The following is a 19,102-nucleotide window of genomic DNA, read 5'->3' as shown; positions in this document are numbered from 1 at the left end:
GCGCTGCCACAGCGCAACTCCCGAGCCGCCGCCGGGGACGCGCGGGCGCTGAGGCTTCCACCGGGCCGGCGCGGCGGCTGCTTCGGGATACTCCCCCCCTCCTGCCGGGCTGCTTCCTCCCGGAGTCCGGCCGGGGTTCCCCGCGGAGGGCAGGGACCGCGGCGCAGGGGAAGGACGGTCTTTTTGGCCGCGGATGTGCCGCTCGGGAAGCGCGGCAAGTTGAGTCTGCGCTCGGGACCCGGCAGAGACGGTGGCTGCCGCCCGCCAGCCACGTAAGTGAAGCGCCCCGCTGCCCCGCAGGCGAGGGCGCCGCTCCCTTCCTCGGATCCCCCTCTTCCCCAGACGCCGAAGTTGGGCTGCTCGCGGGCTCTGGACTTCCTGAGCCGGGTGGCTCGGTCGCCTTCCCAGGCTCCGCGGCGGCTCGCGGCGTCTGCCTGCGGGGGGTGCTGCTTCCCATCCCGATTTCCAGCCTGTGCGCGGGGCCGGCTGGCAGTTTTCCTTCTCCCCTCCTTTTGGGTTGAGGGATCTTTGTGCGTCGTCAGGAGTTTGGGGATGGGTGGGCGAGGCCACGGCAGAGGGTTGACTGTGGGTTTGTCTTGGTGAGGACGCCTCATCTCAGGTCTACACGGGGACTCTCTGCCCCCCAACCCCCTTCCCCAGCCTCTTGGTCCAGATAGACCAACTTTAACCGCTGATGCTAACTAACCACAGCTGACAACATTTAAAAAAAAAAAAAAAAGGATCTGAGCTCTCCTGGAGTGACTTAGGTGTGAGGCAGGGTGTTGGAAAGGAAGTGGGTGGCTGTGAGGGTTGGAAAATGTGAGGGTTGGAAAAGAGGTGACAAAAGTGGGGATTTGCTGTGAACCCTGAAAGCTGAACTTGGGCGTTCTGGGGATGGAAATGTAGCTTGAATGGGCTCTTTGCTTCTGGATTCGTGTCTTTATGGAAAGGGTGGGAAGTGGTTCAGGGGCTCTTTGAAAGAAACCGTTTGAATGAGTGGAGTTGGATAAAGAGAACAGGGATGAGGCTACTTTTCAGTTTAGACTTTGGCAATCATCCTGCTGAAGAGATGGGTTCAGTAATTTTATTTAGAACAGTAAATCAAAATTGCGCATCTGAACAACAGCCTAGAGAAGGTGGCCAAGAATGAAGGAATTTACAAATGCTGCTGTATGAGTACTGGGATGCCTAAAAATTCCGTTTGATATATGTCTAAAACTCGATAATCTTTTTTGAATTTATGATTTCCTACCGTTGTGAAAATGATCTTAATTATTTTGTTTGGGTTTCAAGCTCAGTGAGCGCACCTAAAGGATGCAGAAAAGTTGCTACAAAGTGTGAGCGTGAACTTGCAAGCCAAATAAACCACGATACGGTTCATTTTATTATAATATATGGAATTATGTTTGCTGCCAGTAAAAATGCCACATTACTTTTAGTGTGAGCATGTGAATTGAATTCACTGACTTGGCAAATGGAAGCCATGCATTTCTTTAAGTAAATAGCTGTCAGAATTAATTTGGGAACATTGTAGAAGATAGACATGAAAAAGCTTTGGGCTAGTTTGATGAAACTTGAAACATAGAGACATTTGTGGAAATAACTGGGTTTTCCCCCTATTTTTTAAGTGTTGAGGCAAGTATGAATATTTATTCCTTGAAAGTTATAAACTGTCTGAATTGGTTTTATCACTTCTCTAAAAATAATGCAACTTTTAATATTTCCTGTTGTTTTACCAGGGACCACCATCTTTACTACAGAGGATGGGAAGGTGATGCCCAGTGAGCCGGAAGATCCAGTCTATTAATAGACACTTCTGCTATAGAACTTGGATTACCTGTGGGTCCCTGGTGGTTTCACATTTACTAACTCCTGTCACCCCAGAAAAGTTACTTTGGGTCTTCATTGCTCTCTCTGGTGAACGATGGCTTCCAGTCTGACTTGCACAGGAGTGATCTGGGCTTTGCTCTCATTTCTATGTGCAGCCACCTCCTGTGTGGGCTTCTTTATGCCCTACTGGCTCTGGGGCTCACAGCTGGGCAAGCCTGTGTCCTTTGGCACTTTCCGGAGGTGCTCATATCCTGTGCATGATGAGATCCGGCAGATGATGGTGATGGTGGAGGAGTGTGGGCGCTATGCCTCCTTCCAAGGCATCCCCAGCACAGAATGGAGGATCTGTACCATCGTGACAGGCCTGGGCTGTGGCCTTCTCCTCCTGGTGGGGCTCACTGCCCTCATGGGCTGCTGTGTGTCTGAGCTCATCTCCAGGACAGTGGGAAGAGTGGCTGGAGGAATTCAGTTTCTGGGGGGTAAGTGACTTGTTAAACTTGCATTGTTTATCAGAATCCTGAAGCAGTATTGAAAATTATATTCCAGTTGTCTACTGAGGTTATTGTAATCGATTCTTGGAATGCTTGGGGGAATTAGACATGGAATGGCTTTGGCGATAGATTGCCAGAATTGAAGTTTTTTACAGGAGCTGCTTTACTGCTTGAAGGGCTGTTAATTTCTGTGCATTCGAAGTACCTATCTATGTGAAACAGTAACATGTTTATAATGTAGTAGGAGAGAAGGTTTGGATTTTATAACTTCTTGTTCTTTATATTCGGCAGCAGACACTTAGATTATCTTTATTTTATTGGAATCCTCAGGACTTTAGAGATGAAGACTTCATAGAAAAAATGGAAAAGGTTTTTGATTCCATGTTGTCATCATAAGCCTTTAATACCCCTCGGTGAATGTGAGCCAATCTCAAACTGTATTCTAAGTAAGTGATTACAGTTTTAAGTGAGAGATCAGTTTTACATTAACTATGAATTTCAGCATGCTGCAAAGGTAACTATAGGCTTCATTGCCTTGTGAGGATTTAACTTCCTTGGGTGCTCTTGTTAGGGGAAAAAAATAAATAAATAAAAGAATATTCAGCAAATGATCCATGCTTGTCCCAAATGGACTGGATAGTTTCACTAACACCAGAAAAAGTTTGATTTTTACTTGGGTTTCCTCCAGTAAGTATTGCTTCAATATCTCTGGTCATATGGTTTTAATTACAGTTTATATATTTTCCTCTGTGCTTTTCACCTCCATTCTTCAACCTGATGTACTGAACTTGTCTGATTTACAGTCTGTCCTAGTGAAATATGACAATGTCTGTAGATTCTAAAGAGTGAAAGGAAGTAGGAAGCCAGGAAATATGTAAAATGTATTTGAAACTTCATTACAAAGTAAAAGTCTGCTACTTTTCCATGTGGTGCTTTCTTAGAGTCTTTTGTGAAGAATCCAGAAGAAAACAATTAAAAAGTCATAATTATGAGATAGAGTCAACATGCTAGGGGAAAAAAATAAACAATTTTTTTTTCATTTAAATGTAGAGTTTGCAAGTAATATTTTAAGTAAGGAAATTCTTGTGCTGAAAATATGCAAGTGGCAAAAGTTTTGTGTTTTAGAACAAGAGATTACAGTTTTGCAGTTTTGTAGTTCTTTATTTCTTTATTTATATAATTGTTCTTGTCTGGGTTTCTTCCTTGTGGTTTTGCATCTTTCTCTGCCCAAGAAGGCAATTTAGGGGGCTTAACTGTCCTCTCTTTATTGCTTCAGTGTTCAGCTTGGGCTAAATTCTTTCTTGTGATCTGTGTTATTAATACAGAAAATATAGCAAATGATTAGCAAACAAAAAGGGTTGCTATTGAAAGTTGAAATATCATTCCAGAATTTAAGACTTTGTTGACCCACAAGGTTTTAGAAAATAGAACGAAGGCCAGAAGTATTTAAAGTTTTTTTCTTTAAGAATAAACTTGATTTGCTGTTTGTATTTCACTTGGCTCAGGAAAAAAATGCTTAGGGAGTTTCTTTTTCTCCTCTTATGGTAAATATTACTTTCCATTTATTCCTTTCATTTTAGGGCAGAACTGCTATTATTTCTGGCAGAACAGGAAAATGCTTACAAAGAGAAATCAGTTTTTATTGATTATCTTTAAATGTATAATGAAGGAAGGCAGCAGGAAGAGAATCTGAGACCTGTGAGATTTATGCTTCCTTCTCTAAGCTATGTATAGATTTTTTTGAATTATATAGAGTTAAATGTTCTACTTACAGAAAACTCAAGGGGAAAGACCATTGGGAAAGTTATATATATGTGTGTGTATATATTTGTGAAAGTTTTATATATATATATATGTGTGTGTGTGTATATATATATGTATACACACACACACGCGTGTGTGTATATATATAAAAACCTAGTATATATATAAAAGTTATATAACTTCCCTGTGGTGTGAGAGTGTGTGTATATATATTTATATTAAAAAGGACCTTTTTTTCCCCTTTTTGTATATGTTTTTAATAAACTTTGGCTTGGTAAGAGTCACTGACATTAAGCTAAGGACATAGGTTATTACTCATATTTGGTGTTCTTTCATTCTTCATCTGGGCAAACCCAGATCTAAATGTAAACCTAAGAGAGTTTTTTGATTTAATTCTGTTAAGGCATAAGTAAATATACCCCTTCAAAGTAATAGTGGCACAATGAGTTAAAGCACTGCATTATGAAGCTCTCCAAAGCCACTGCAGCATGAGTTCAATCTCCTGTCAGGGAGCTGACCCACCTGGCATGGCAGACCTCTCCTGACCCCTTCGCAGTGTATTCAGTCCACCAGCCTGTTCTGCTCCCCATTCTGTCTCTGGTGACTCCTCTCACCCACCATATCTCTGTAAAACCCTCCTAGGTTTTACATTTAGATCTGGGTTTGCCCAGTTCTGTAAGCATGAATAAATAATCCTTAAAAAAAAAAAAGTTTGAACTATGCAAATTAAAAAAAATGTAATATTCATCACTTTGATTTAATGGTAGACTGGTTGACCAAAAATGCTTAAAAAAAAAAATACTCCTGTTGTTCAGCTCCCAATTGTTCGAGTTTTGTTCATAAAAACTGTAAGTGGTAAATAATTTTATTATGTAAAATATTTCATAAAATGTGTGGGTTTCCCAAAGACTGCAAATACCATGACAGTGAGTTCTGTGAATTCCATAGACACCAGTCAGAGTCAATATACAGAGTGTCTACCATAAGGCAGATTCTCTCACTGAAAATGATCCACTCAGAAGGGTTATGTTTAACTAAAGTTAGGGTTGCTCCAAAAACAACAGGAAGCAGGGGAATACAGAGGCATCCTACTTAACCCTGCCTGCTGTGCATACAGTTTGCACATATGGTGTAACATCAGGCAGTAAAAACCCTGCAGTCCTATGGAACTGCTTAAAGGACAAAGTGTCAACCTTAATTTTGAATTCTTGATTAGAGGTTAATATGTCACTGGTCAGATAGGTGGTCCATGGGGATTACAACTGAGATGAAAAAAATGCATAAAATGAAGAATGATATATAACATATATATATATATATATATATATATATATATATAAAATTAAAAAATAAAATAAAACTGCCAAGCAAAATTTAAAATAAAAGTTCATCGGTCAACTGAAAGGACAACACAACATGGAATTGTTGTTCCTGCCCATTTGCTGCCTCTAGGAGGAACACATCAAGGAATTAGTGGCTTCTTCTTTCCCTTTAGGAACTTGTATTTAAACTTTAACCACCTTCATCTGTATCTTATTTTTTAAGTTTTTTTTTTAAGATTTATTTATTTATGCATACAAGAACTGGGGTGCAGGCCAGAGGTATGGGGGTCAGGATGAGAGGATTTCACCGGAGATAGAGTGGGGGGCAGAACAAGCAGATCCAGTGAAATACTCTGCTGAGGGGAGCAGTGGGCAGGTCAGGAGAGGTCTGCCAAGCCATGGGGGGGTCAGCTCCCTGGTCAGAGATCACACTTGAGCTGCAGTTGTTGCAGATAGCCACATAGTGCTGTGCTTCAACCCATTCCACCACCAGGGAGGACCATAAGTTATCTTTTTTCATCATAATTTAAAAAAATCCAATGTGTGTTAAGTTTTAACCTCAATAGAGTATTTAAGAGGTATACAGAGACCCTTTGAGAAATATAATTTATAACAAAAACGTTGACATGAATACAGTATGGTGGTGCTATAAGAAGGTAGAAAGCTGAGTTTTTCTGTTGAATATAAAATTATGTGCTTTTGAAATCTGTTTCAGTGGTTAAGTACTTTAGTAGAATATAGAAGTTAATTTCAAACTTTGTGATGCATGTGTTAGTGAAATGTCTCATTTATCTGTCCTCTAAATGAAACTCATAAGAACATACCAACCTCTCTGTCAAGTGACAACTGAGAAATAAGATAAATGATGTGTTGGCACATTAATGGACACAGTGGCTTTTTATTGACAGTGTCTTAACTAGAAGAAGTTGTTTTCATTTTAAGAAACACAGGCATTTCTTAGGCCAGTTGAGGGAGCAGGCAGGACTCTCTTGCTCCCTTTGTATTATGTAAATTACTAATTGCTCCTGTTTGGTTCATCTTCCTCTGTCATACTTATAAGGGATATATAAAGTGCAGGTGTGTTTCCTAAAGGTCTAAACTAAACCAGCGGTTCTCAAACTCTGAGCTGCATCAAAATACCAATAGTACTTTCAAAAACATGGATTGCTGGGATCCACCCAGGAATTACTAATTCTGTAGGTTTGATGGCAGCCTGATATTTGCATTTCTCACAAGCTCCCACATGATGCTGGTTGAGACCACATGTTGTGAACCATGTTTTAAGACTTCAGATTTTGAAAACTATGACTAGATGGTTTACTTCCAGAACTTAAAGGTAAGTTCTTTCATAATTTGCTATCTGTCTGTAATTAGAGTTCGATGATCATCTCTGTAATCTAGTATTGGACTTCTGTTAGCAACCCTACAAGATTTTCTCCTAGATTTATTTAGGTTGGTTTCCTTTACAGGGTTAAAATCTTCATTCAATTTATGTGGAGTAGTATCTTTCCAAGAGACCTTTTTGATATTTAACTCATTGTACTTTGTTATAATCAGTTAATACAACCATCCATAGCTAGATATTACAGAGGCCAGGGTCATTATGGATTAGTTGGTCTCGCTGACTCAGAGATTTCAAATTGGTTAGCTGTCTCATAAAAAAGGTTTGTCATTTGCAAAGCAGACAGCTAAGAAATGTGAGTTCATCACTATTTCTATAAGAACTCAAAACACACACTTGAGGGCTTCACATCATTTTATATAGTATTGCTATATGTTAAAAATCAGCACTCCTTAAAAATTCTTATTACAGTAGCAGTACATGAAGTTTCCAGCTTGACAAGGATGTCCTTTTGTGTGGATTGGTTATAAGAAGAGAGAATAACATCAAAGCCAAAGCTTTCTATTCCTGGTGTCATTAAAGTTCAGCTATTTGTCTTCTTAAGTTATCACTTTCAATTGTATTCTGAGGAATACTGATTCCTAGGTATACTAACAGGCATTAATAGGGAAAAATAAAATAGTTTGGGAACAAGTAGGATGGAGAAACACTTGTTTATGGGAAATTAATTGGTTTCATTACAGCAAACTTCATAAGCTTTAATATGTTGATGACTGGTAACAGCCTTCTGGGGAAAGCAGAGTACAGGACATTGTATTAAGTGCACAATCAAGTGTTTTCCAAATTTAGTTGGACCTGTATCCTGGAGGAATCAGTGAGCTGTGGAACATATTCAGTTCCTACTTCACCTTCATGAGGCAAGTCATTTATTACTTTTCACAGATGAGAACACTGAATTTAAGTGAGTGACACTCAAAATTATTCCTCTGGTTATTGGTTGAGCTGTGAATCCTGGTACCCTAATAGTAAAATGTTAATTGAAATTCCCTCTTGCATTATATGTAGAATTCAGAATTTATGACTATATGAATAATATAGCTCTTAACATGGATGAATATTTGCATTGTTTCTTTGTTCTTCAGTTTATGCTTTTAGTTCATAGAACCATTTCTAGTAATGTGATATAGCAATATTTGCCAGTTCTCAAAAAACATGGTAAACACTAATAATGTGGGTTATAGTACAGAGGCCATTATGGGAGAATGCCAGACCATCTGACCAAAGCATATACTCTTTTAAAAATTATTTAGCAAAAGAATGTTATCTTTCTTTATTGCATTTCACCAAGTTTTCTAATATTAAGTACCTCAATGTTAGAGGTCTTTGTAGTAATCCTTTATTAAGGTTAAAGATAATGTTAAACCCAAAGAAACCTCTTCTTAAATAATAAAACCAAGGGCTTAGTGACTTAAATAGAAAATAATGTTCTGTTTTATCCATCTTGATCAATATTATAATAGAAACAAGTTCTAGCTAAATCATTTGAAAAGAATCTAAGAATTTCCTGAGCACTTTTGAGTGGTCATTTTGAAAAGATCACAAGTTTGGATTCAGCATTGCCTCAGTTCTGGTGCAGGGGTATTGCTGACTAATCACTGGGAATTCCTTCTCTTTAAATGGTAGATGACATGCAAGCTAGTGATTTGTTTTTAGAATTCATGATTATAATGTAAACTCCAGAGTTGAGCTACTTATAACTTCAGTAAATACTTTACTTTTCCACATGTCACATATTTTTAGGAATCAGGCGATACCAGAAGCCTCGATGTACTGAACTGTATAAAACAGTGGTGAATAAAAACAAAGTTTTAATGATGGTTCTTTTTTTCTAATAAGCTTTATCTCTTCAAATAGATCAGGAACTAAGACTTTTTTTTCTTACTCTACAGTAACTAGACAGAGAAATGACATATATTCAGTTACAGCATCATCTACAATTAAATTTTAGTTATTAACAGAATTTTAATCTGAGGTATATTTCATTATACCTCACAGGAACATTGCATGAAATAAAATAATGTTATAGATGTGGGAATATTTTAAGCAATGTCCCTTGAGGATGCCCCTCTGAGGATGTTAGTACTTTGCGGGACAGTGTTTCTAGTCATACGTGTGTTGTGATTTTGCATAATACTACCTACTTCTCTTCAACACATTTTCAGGGCTCTGAACAAGCTTTATTTATTTTCTTCAATCATTATTTGATATCATCTGAAAGTTTATGTCTCCTCCAGGTGCACTTTTTGAAATCCTAATGCCATTGTAATGCCGTTACAATGGCATTAGGAGGTAGGGGTCTTTGTGTGGTAATTAGATCATGATTAGACTACGAGGATGGAGTCCTCACAATTGAGATAAAGGATCTTAGAAAGGAAGGATGAGACCTTCCATGTCCCTTCTGCTTTATGAAAGTATAAGAAGTCCTCACCAGATGAGGGTTCCTTTCCACCTGTTATGGCACCTTAACACCGACTTCTAGCCCTCAGAAATTGTGGAAAAGAATCCAAATGCATCCAAAGGACTCCTGATAGTGAATGCACGTCTCCATGATTTACTGTAGACAGTGAACAGCTGTTGCAGTTTTCTCAGCAGTTTCTGGAGGTGCTCATCTACCTTACTCAGTGTGCCAGTCATTTTCCATCCTGCCCTTCTCCGCCATTGCCACTTTTCATAGACTACATTTCCCAGAAGGCTTGATGCCTTGTATCTTGGTGGATTCAGTGAATGGCAGGAACTTATAGAAAGTAGGAGGCAAGGAGAAGCTAAGGTATATCACCCCCTCTCACAATTCCTTGGGCAGTATCTTTGATGGAAGTTCTCTGTCCTTCTGGAAAGTCTTGCCCTTCATCATGATCATAATCCTACCTTGGTCAGGCCAGTTGTTTGGTTATTGGTAACACCATCTGCTTCCAGTACCACTCCAGTTAAATGGATGGATTCAGATTTCTGCTGTTGGTAATTTTTGGCTACCCTCTTTAAATCTTGGGCTCTTCTGTTATCTGTATAACCAATTTTCTGTATTAAATCCTATGTGCTCAAAATACATAGGGTGATTTCTGCTTCCTGATGGACCTCGCCTAAAATATTGGCTAACTCAAATTTCTACTTCAGCCAAATGGCAGATAATGTCACACTATGAATGTACAGGATTTTGGGTGAATACACAAAAATTACAGATTTTTGAGTTGGGAATACCCAGGGTCTTTTGAAGTGTGAACAAAATACTGCATTAGCACAAGCCCTGAAAGGATCTATGAAGTCTTCATAGTAGAGGTGTCAGTTGACTTTGGTCTAAAAGCTGAGAAGAGAACTCACTGGATCTTTGGGCAGGAGGGATACTGAGTTCTCAAAGACAAGGTGTTAAGAGAAGACCTAATGTGAGTTCAAGGCATGAAAATGTACTTAAGATGTTGATGGTGGTGATGTGACTAAGGATAACAGTGGAAAGAATGGAAGGATTCAGGTAATGAAGTTTCCTGTTTATATCACATGCAAGGGATGCTATATTTAATGAAACGAGCTATTAATGGTTATGAGTCAAATTGACTCAGGACCTATTATATAGTCTGATAACAGTGAGAATAAATATTAATTTGGAGCCATCCAAAATCAGGAAAGTGAGAGGCCTCTTCTAACAGTTTCAACCAATGACTAAGAGAACACCATGAAGCTCTAAGAATAAGGGGAATAGGATATTGGAGATATTTTTCAGGTAGAAGCAAACAGATCTCACTGTTCCTATTTTTAGATGAATAGGTTAGGGAATAGATAAATCTCTCACTAATATTTATATTTCTGTTTATGTAAGAAACCAGACATTTTCTTTCTTCTCCCTAGTCCCTCTGAAAGTTCTGAAAATGATAAACAAGAAAATACGACTTAAAGTATAGTAGCTGTGGCTTTGCTTACAAAATCAACTTTTTGAGAAAAGATTTATTATGTATATAAAACTGGGGTACAGGCCAGAGGTGCAGGGGTGTTGAGAGGCTTCACCAGAGACAGTGGGGAGCGGAATAGGCAGGTCAATGAAGTACACTGCTGAGGAGTGCAGCGGGCAGATCAGAGGAGGTCTGCTGTACCGTATGGATCACCTCCGCGTCCAGGGATCGAACTCACGCTGAAGCGGCTGCAGCTAGCTTACAGTGTTGTGTCCTAACTCCTTGCACCACCAGGGAGGGCCTACATAATCATCTATTTTAAGAAGTAATAAATATTGCCAGATCACAATGTATAGATGTAACTTACATCTTACAGTGTGGCTGTCTGTGGTCTTTAGAATTGTTTGCATGTTCATCTGTGTGTAAATGAGCACTCCTGACTGCTCAGTACACTTGGGGGCTCCTAATACGATCATCTTCATGACAGCTAGAGAAACTGACAGTGTCATTAACTTCCCTGACTTTTCATCAGCAGACATTTTCCTTTTCTCTTCCTGAAAGTGCAGGAAAAAAAATCTATAAATACAAAAATCCTAAGTAAACCTAAGATTTATATATTTTCATTAAAATTTCTGACATTTTCATTGGTACTTTGAATTTATAAAGAAATAAATGAATGTTATCAACATGTTTATGATTGAAAAGTGTTGTCAAGTTCCTTGTAGTAAATGAGTCTTTTAGTTCAGAGATCTAGTAGTCTGCTGTTAGTCATGCCACAGCTTTCTATCAAGGGAAAACAAGAAAGGTAACTATTCATCCCTTGGTTACTACCTGTGAGTTAATATTATCTGTGATTATGATCGATATTCCATGAGTCAATTGCATTGAAGGCCATAAGACATGAAATGTATTTTTTGGTCATTCCAGTGTAATTTATAGTTCCCATGTATTTGTCATATCAGCCTTTTTTTTTTTTTGAAAAAGTAATGTGCCTGTAACCACTAAAACAGCATGATTCTGTGATTAAATCAAATTCTTCTTTGACATAGTGCTCCTTAGTGAGAGCCACTGAATAGAGGCACCATGGCTTTCTTAGATTCTCTTGCTCTTTACCTGTAAGAGCCAGAAGTTTCTCTAAATAGTTTCCTAATGTTGTCTTAGGATGCTGTTACCTAGACATTCATATACCTGTATGCAGTAGGTTGTACTTGGTGATGTCGTTGGATTGACATACACAGACACTCTGGACTCCTTACCAGGTCATGGTATGCCAACGTGTGCCTGAAAGGGGGTATTGCTCAAAGTCAGTACAACTTCTCCTCATGGCCACAACTGACTCCCCAAAACAAATAAAGCCCCCAGATTATTTATCCTTCCCTTCTTTGTTGACAGGAGTAAAATTATAAGATTTCTCTGTCTCCTCATGTCTAGAACAGAACTACAAATAGATCACTATTTTCTACAATTGTGTGTATGATTAGACTTTGTTCTGTTTGTTTTCTTTTTCTCATTGGGGTTTGCATTATCTAACCAAAATAGGAAATTACACCCTTTAAGTATGAAGGCAATGCCTTTACAGTTGTTATAGTTACTTCTAAGTAACTAAGAATTGATTCTAATGGTACTCTGAGGAAGAGTATCAATTTTAGCCTTAACCCTTACACATTTTGAAAGTGTAAACTGCCAGATGTAAGGAAATAAAGAAAAATTTGTATTCATTCTTTTTTCATTCAACATATGGTTTCCAAATTACAACTATCTGTCAGGATCTATTTACAGGAGTGGAGGTAATGCTGATTAGGAAGTCATGACTTTTGTATACCTAGACTTTTAGTCAAGAGAGAACCACATTACTCAGATACTCCCCCAAATGCAGATAAAGTTACAAAGGAGGAAAATGCTACAAAGTAAAGGTGCATCCTGGACATTCATGTATTAGATGGAGGGCCAAAGAAGGCTTACCTCAGCCTGGCAGGTTTGAGTTGACATCTGGCATGAAGGAAGAGGTGGGGACAGTCTTCCCAATGAGGGACCAGTAGATAAAAGATCCTCAGGTGTGAGCAGGTGTGACTGAGTAGGTTTCTTTTGAGGTGCCCATAGCTGAAAGTCTGAGGGAGGATGAGTAGATGCAGCAAGAGAAAAAAGCAGGGGCCAGAAGAATTAGCTATCAGGATTTGGTTAGGGTACTCATGAGATCTGAAGCCCATAAAGAGAAGTTTGAGCAGACTGATGTTGTTTATCCCTCTAACTGCGCACATGACAAGTTCATTTAAGGGAAGTTGTTGGAGAGTTCCATTGGAAAGATCATTGGCAGAAATCCAGTGGACTGGTTTTTTTCATGTATATCAGTCCTGGTAATGTAACCATTTTGAAAAGAAAAAAGTCATTATGGAATTGCTCTGTATGTTGTTTGGATGTGCAAATGAATATTGTTGTCTAGGCATTTGGTTAGGGGATATCACTGTTACAGACTTAAATCCTAATCATTTCCTTAACATTTTTACACTTGTGATTGCTTAATTTTTGCAATTATGTGTATAATGTCCTACTTTTCTGATTGGCTGCCTCTGTTTTATTCACCATACTATTCCCAGAAAAAGAAAGTGCCTAGGAGAGAGTAGGCAATAACAACAACAACAATAATAAATAAATTTAAAAAAAGGGTAGTAGGCGAATAATCATTTTTTTTTGCTTGATAATATAATATGGTCTCTGTAAAATATTTTATCTATGTTTTCATCCAGTGTAACTTTGCAGTTATTGATTAAACCCTTACCTTGTAAAACAGCAAATGCTAACTATACCTTGTGCTCAACAATGTCTTGAATATAATGACAAGTCTCCATTTAATGGGCTCAAAATCTACGAAGCATGCACACAGACTCAAGGCATGCAGGTGCTAAGAGGTCCCAGGGAGGTGTTATTTTGCTGATGTCCTCCAGTTCCTCTGAGAGGCACATCTTGGGAAGACTGTTATAGGTCAGTCTCTGCCCTTTGGCCGTATTTGACTGCATGCCTTAAGTCCTTTCTCCTGGGTCTTTAGCATTGCGGATGATAAAGTCAGAAATGGCCTGGCAGGCATACATTAGGAGTTGTGGATTGTTTTGCTGCTGAACAATTGTAAATTGCTTTCCCATTTGTTGTAGTTCAGTGTAGGCAGCCACATGATTTTGCAACCTTTGCTGCCTACTGGCTTTGCCTTGACTTCATTTCCCCTCCCCTCCACATAGTTTTATGAAAGTCTTACTGGACTGCACTTCAGTAGATTGAGCCGTGCTGATCCCTCCTTAGGGATCTGCATTGTGAGACCCTCAACAGAGGAGGTACAAAAAAACAGGATGAAAATACAAAATAAATAAGTACGATTTGGCAGCCAGCTATCATTGGTGAGAAAGGACATCTGTGAGCACCCTAAAAAGGCACCCATTTTTAAAGAGTGGGATGGATGTCTGCAGGAAGCATGGTTTATGACACTAGGTGATAAATTCAGTGCTGGACAGTTTTTTGTTCAGGTTTTTGTGAGACTTCAAGGTAGAGGGACAGGTGGCCTGGTAGAAAGCTAGTAAGAAAGATCAGTGAGAAATACACTGAGTCATGAAAATCATATCTTTAAAATCTTCCTGTGAGATAGTTTAGTTTAACTCCTCAGACACAGAATTTAAATACTGTAACTTTTTTTTTTTTTTTTTAACCATTTGGCCATTCTGGTTGGAGAGGAAGCTCTTAACTATGTTTGAGTGTATCATTCATTTGGAGCCTTCCCTTGGAGAATGTCAGCTGCTTAACAGCTTCTATGCTAATGAAGAAGTTTGCTCTCTGTAGGATAAGATTTTATTTTTCTGGAATGGCTTACAAGAAAAATCAAAGTAAGAAAAAAATCCTTCTGCTTGATGCTCACTAACACTTTCCTCCTTGGGGAGGGGAGAGCCTGGAAATGACCATGTAGTGAAAAAGCAGAAGCATGAAGGATGCATATTTTAACCTTTTTTTTTTTTTTTTGTCTCATGCATAAAGATGGCATTCTATTTTGATCGCCTGGTTGAAGAAAGTCAGTTCATTTATCTCATCCACCCACTGGTGGCCATCCTGATTATAGCCTCCTGGTAGGCACCATTTAAAATTCAATTTGGCTGCCTGTGCCCTTGGTACCCAGTAGGTTTCATTAAATTACACAGCAGTGAGCTCTTCTTCCCTGTGTGGTACCTTTTTATGTACATTTGACTTCCATGTAATTTCACATAGTTGTACTTTGTGTGGAGTTCTAGAATGATTTTACCTTAATAATCTTGCAGGCCAGTTTGAGCAGATCTGGAAATCTGATTCTGATGAGATTTTAAGCAGGTGGAAAATATTGGATGAAGGAAATGTTTTTATTTCTCTATACTCTTCCTGTTTAGCTTGTTAGGCTTGTAAATTGTGGCAGATTGTTTAAGTAGCATTACTTATAGCCTGTGATTAGGATAACAACAGTTTTCCCCACATGGGATAGATGCTTCATGGCTGCAGTCAGATTCTGGAAAAAAAAAATTGAATTTGTTTCTGTAAGGCTATAAATAAGATTATATGTTAGTACTTTTTTCTCAACTAGCACAGCTTTCTCTTCCTGTGTTCCTATTGTCTGTGGTTAGAGGTTGTCATTAAAGTAAGAGAACACAGGCTCTGGACAGACAATGTTGAATTCTGTCAGTCATCAGCTTCCCAGCCCTGGGCAAGTTACTGACTGTCAACCTCAGTTCAATCCTTTAATACTAATAGTAATACTAATTCACTGGGCTTTGTGAAATTCAAGTAGATTGTGAATGTTAAGCAGATAGATAAATTAGATCCCCAGTAAATAATGAACAGTACTCCTAGCTCACTTGCCTTAAAATATGGTTAGTATACTTCATTCATGACACAGGCATTTACTGAATCTGTGCTAGGCAATGCTCTAGGTACTTGGTAATGAAGTAATGAATAGATGAAGAAAGAACCATAAATAAAGAACCTTGTATGTTTGTTGCTTTGTGTACTTCTAGATTACTATTGCTTCCTATTACATTTCTTCAATCAATCTTTGAACTACTAATATTCTTATCTGCAGGTGACTTATTCCTCTGAACTTAGTACACAGACTTTGTTACTTGGTGTATTGACTTCTACAGATGAATTTGAGGTGAAGTAGAGATCTCTGAATAAATATTCTCAATATCTGGACAAATGAATATGTTTTTTAAGATTTATTTATTTGTGCTTACAGAACTGGGGTACAGGCTAGAGGTGTGGTGGGTGAGAGGATTCACCAGAGACAGAAGGGGCAGCAGAACAGGCAGGTTGACAAAGTACACTGCTGAGGGGAATAGCAGGCAGGTCAGGAGAGGTCTGTCATGCCATGTGGATCAGCTCCCTGTCAGTGGCTTCAGAGAGCTCATAATGTGGTGCTATAACCTGTTGCACCACCAAGAAGAGACTCAAATGAGTATTTTTTTTTAAAGATTTATTTAGTTGTGCATACAGAACAGGGGTACAGGCCAGAGGTACAGGGGCGGTCAGAGGAGTCATCAGAGACAGAGTGGGGAGCAGAACAGGCAGATGGTCAAAGTACACTGCTGAGGGGAGCAGCTGATGGGTGAGGAGAGGTCTGCTGCACCATGTGGTCATCTCCGGGCCAGGCGGGGATGAACTCATGCTGAAGTGGCTTTATCTTCTTAGTGCTGTGCTTTAACCCACTGGGCCACCAGGGAGGGCCCCCAAATGAGTATTTTTTAATGTTGTGTTTGCATACACCCCCATATTTTGAGTTTCTCTGTTTTCTCACTATGGAAGCTTTTTTTTTTTTCCCCCATAGCTAGAGTTTTTGAACTTCTTCCTATAACCATCTCTCTTCCTCACATATTTACAGCCTGATTATGACATACCCATATTTGTATCCCTTTTGAATAACTACAAAGACCAATTGAAACTAATGGCAGCTGTGTTTAATAGAGCACTTGATAATATCCAAAACACTACTATATACATTTTTCTTATTTAATTTTAAAATCTAATTGCAGCTGTGTGCTTGAACCTGCAAAGGGTAGTATGGGAAACAAACAAAAAATATATATAACCCAGGGCCTTGACCTCGGGGAGTTTATAAATTCATGACTTTGGTCACTAGGCTTTTTCCCTCAGAAGGATGTCATTGTTATTCTGCTAACATCAAGCTTCAGTATTGTGTTTTACAGCTAGATTGTTATTTTATCTTCACAAAATGAACTTTGCTAGTGATATTTGCAGGTGTATGTTGGAGTAATGTTCTCTAAGATTAGAGCTCGGTTTAGGACTTTTGGAGCTTTCATTTCTGATTCTCAGGGGTTGAGAAAAATAAAAAGAAAATAATATCTATTGGTTGTATATAATTCTTAAAAAACTGTACCAAGTATATTGTAAGAGAAAGATAAAAAGTATTTTGATATCGAAGATAGAGATGGGGCAGAAGAATGTGCTGTGAAACAGCAAATTACTGCAGGTTTAGAAGCTGATACAATGGGATGATGAGAAATTTTATTTCTTTTTTTAAAAAATATTTTATTTATGCATACAAAACTGGGATATAGGCCAGAGATACAGGGACAGTGAGAGGATTCACCAGAGACAAAGCAGGGAGCAGAACAGGCAGATCAGCAAAGTACACTGCTGAGGGGAGCAGCGGGAGAGACAGGAGAGGTCTGCTATGCTTTGTGGGTCACCTCTGGGTTGGGGATCAAACTCTTGCTGCAGTGACTGTGGCTAGCTTCACAGTACTGCCTACACTTTAACCTGTTGTGCCACCAGGGAGGGCCCAGAAATTTTATTTTCTTGAATATATTATGAGACCATTAATGTAGTATGCAATTCTGTGCAATGGGATCATACTAGTAAAACAGTCATGGTATCTGGATGACCATTTAAAAAGCCATCTTCTTATTTGGGGGGACATTCAGAGGGAGGAAGAAGGGCAAAGTGTGAGAGCAAAGTAGTGAGTGTGCTGTGGTGACCACACCTGGTTGTGGGGTATCCTATACTCCCAAAATACAAAAAAATACCGACATTATTTCAATGCAGAATAAAAAAAGGACATAAATTGTTTGAGCTAAAATAAAAATGCCATAGACATTTACATAGTGTTCTCTATGCATGGAAGTGTTTGTCACAATAGGACTGGTGTCCTGTTGTCACTCTATTGACACTGTGGTGTCACTTGAGTTATTGAGTATCTTTTTTTTTTTTAAAGATTTATTTATTTGTGCATACAGAACTGGGGTACAGGCCATAGGTGCAGGAGCAGTGAGAGGATTCACCAGGGACAGATTGGGGAGCGGAACAGGCAGATCGACGAAGTACACTGCTGAGGGGAGCAGCTGGTGGGTCCGGAGAGGTCTGCCGAGCCATGTGGGTCACCTCTGAGATGGGGATTGAACTCATGCTGAAGTGGCTTTAGCTTCTTAGTGCAGTGCTTTAACCTGCTGTGCCACCAGGGAGGATGTCTGTCTGTTTGTTTGTTTGTTTGTTTTTTTCAATCTGAGCTCCTTTCCTGAGCCCTTGCCGCCCTCCTGTCTGTGGCGCCCCCAGAATAATCTGCTTGGCTGTGATCACAGTCCTTATTGTGGAAAGGCCATGGTTGCCCAGGTAGGATAAAGACCCTTTGCAGTCTGCACCCACACGCCAATTGCCAGGTTACTACCCACTGAATCCTCTTGTGCAATTCACTTTGGCCCAGCTGAGTTTTGTTTCTTGTGTCTACACAATCTCACTTCCGTGTTCTTGGTGACTCAGTTACCTTCACCAATGTCTCCCCCTTTCTACAGGCTCAAATTCTTGTCTTTCTAGGACTGATTAGAATGCTGACATCTTGTATAAAGTCTTTTCTGATTACACAGCTTGAAGGATTCCTGTCTCTTTGGAACGTCTTGGAAATTTATCAACATTTTTTTTGTTTTGTTTTTGGAGACTTGAGGGGACACATCTACCATATATGGTTGTTAGTGGCTCTGCTGTAGTCTTTTATCACACTCTGTACTTATATTTTACACTTATTTGACTGATTATTTGCTTAAAACTATTTTGGAAAATTTTAGGTCCAGGGACTCACATGAGCAAGCTACTAATTTGGGTTCATGAAATGCATGCTTATGTTCTCTCTCTTATACTGTTAACTACCCCCCTGTCTTTTCTCTTCTTATGTCCAATATTGTCATTCCTCCTAGAAAAACATAAATCCTATAAAATTTTGTTCTGGTTGTCAATAGTCCTAGGCTTAAAATAAAGATGTTTATAAGTAAATATTTCTCAAGTTAATTAAGAAAAATCTTTCCATTTTAGTTCCATTCAGACCAGTAGAGAACACGGCAATAGTCAACGATTGAACATGTTTCTCTGGGATAGTTTAGAACTCTTCCTTCCTGTTGATTCAGT

At 39.0% G+C, this 19,102-nt stretch overlaps 1 protein-coding gene and 1 pseudogene across 1 annotated transcript in view; one reads left to right on the top strand and one right to left on the bottom strand.

Annotated features, from left to right (window-relative positions):
• Positions 1-6: 6 nt before the first annotated feature.
• LHFP (lipoma HMGIC fusion partner) overlaps positions 7-19,102 on the top strand; it is a 230,372-nt gene continuing 211,276 nt past the window's right edge. The window contains exons 1-2 of the mRNA XM_004680227.2: positions 7-272; positions 1,740-2,309. Coding sequence (XP_004680284.1) covers positions 1,925-2,309 — 385 coding nt within the window. The 5' untranslated portion in view covers positions 7-272; positions 1,740-1,924. The remainder of the gene's footprint in view (positions 273-1,739; positions 2,310-19,102) is intronic.
• Positions 8,729-19,102, bottom strand: part of LOC105853462 — a 70,685-nt pseudogene continuing 60,311 nt past the window's right edge.

Source organism: Condylura cristata, unplaced genomic scaffold, assembly GCF_000260355.1.
Source record: "Condylura cristata isolate star-nosed mole 26May11 unplaced genomic scaffold, ConCri1.0 scaffold00010, whole genome shotgun sequence".
NCBI classification, from domain to species: domain Eukaryota; kingdom Metazoa; phylum Chordata; class Mammalia; order Eulipotyphla; family Talpidae; genus Condylura; species Condylura cristata.
Note: the sequence above shows the minus strand (reverse complement) of the source record. Positions and strands in the feature narration are given on the sequence as shown.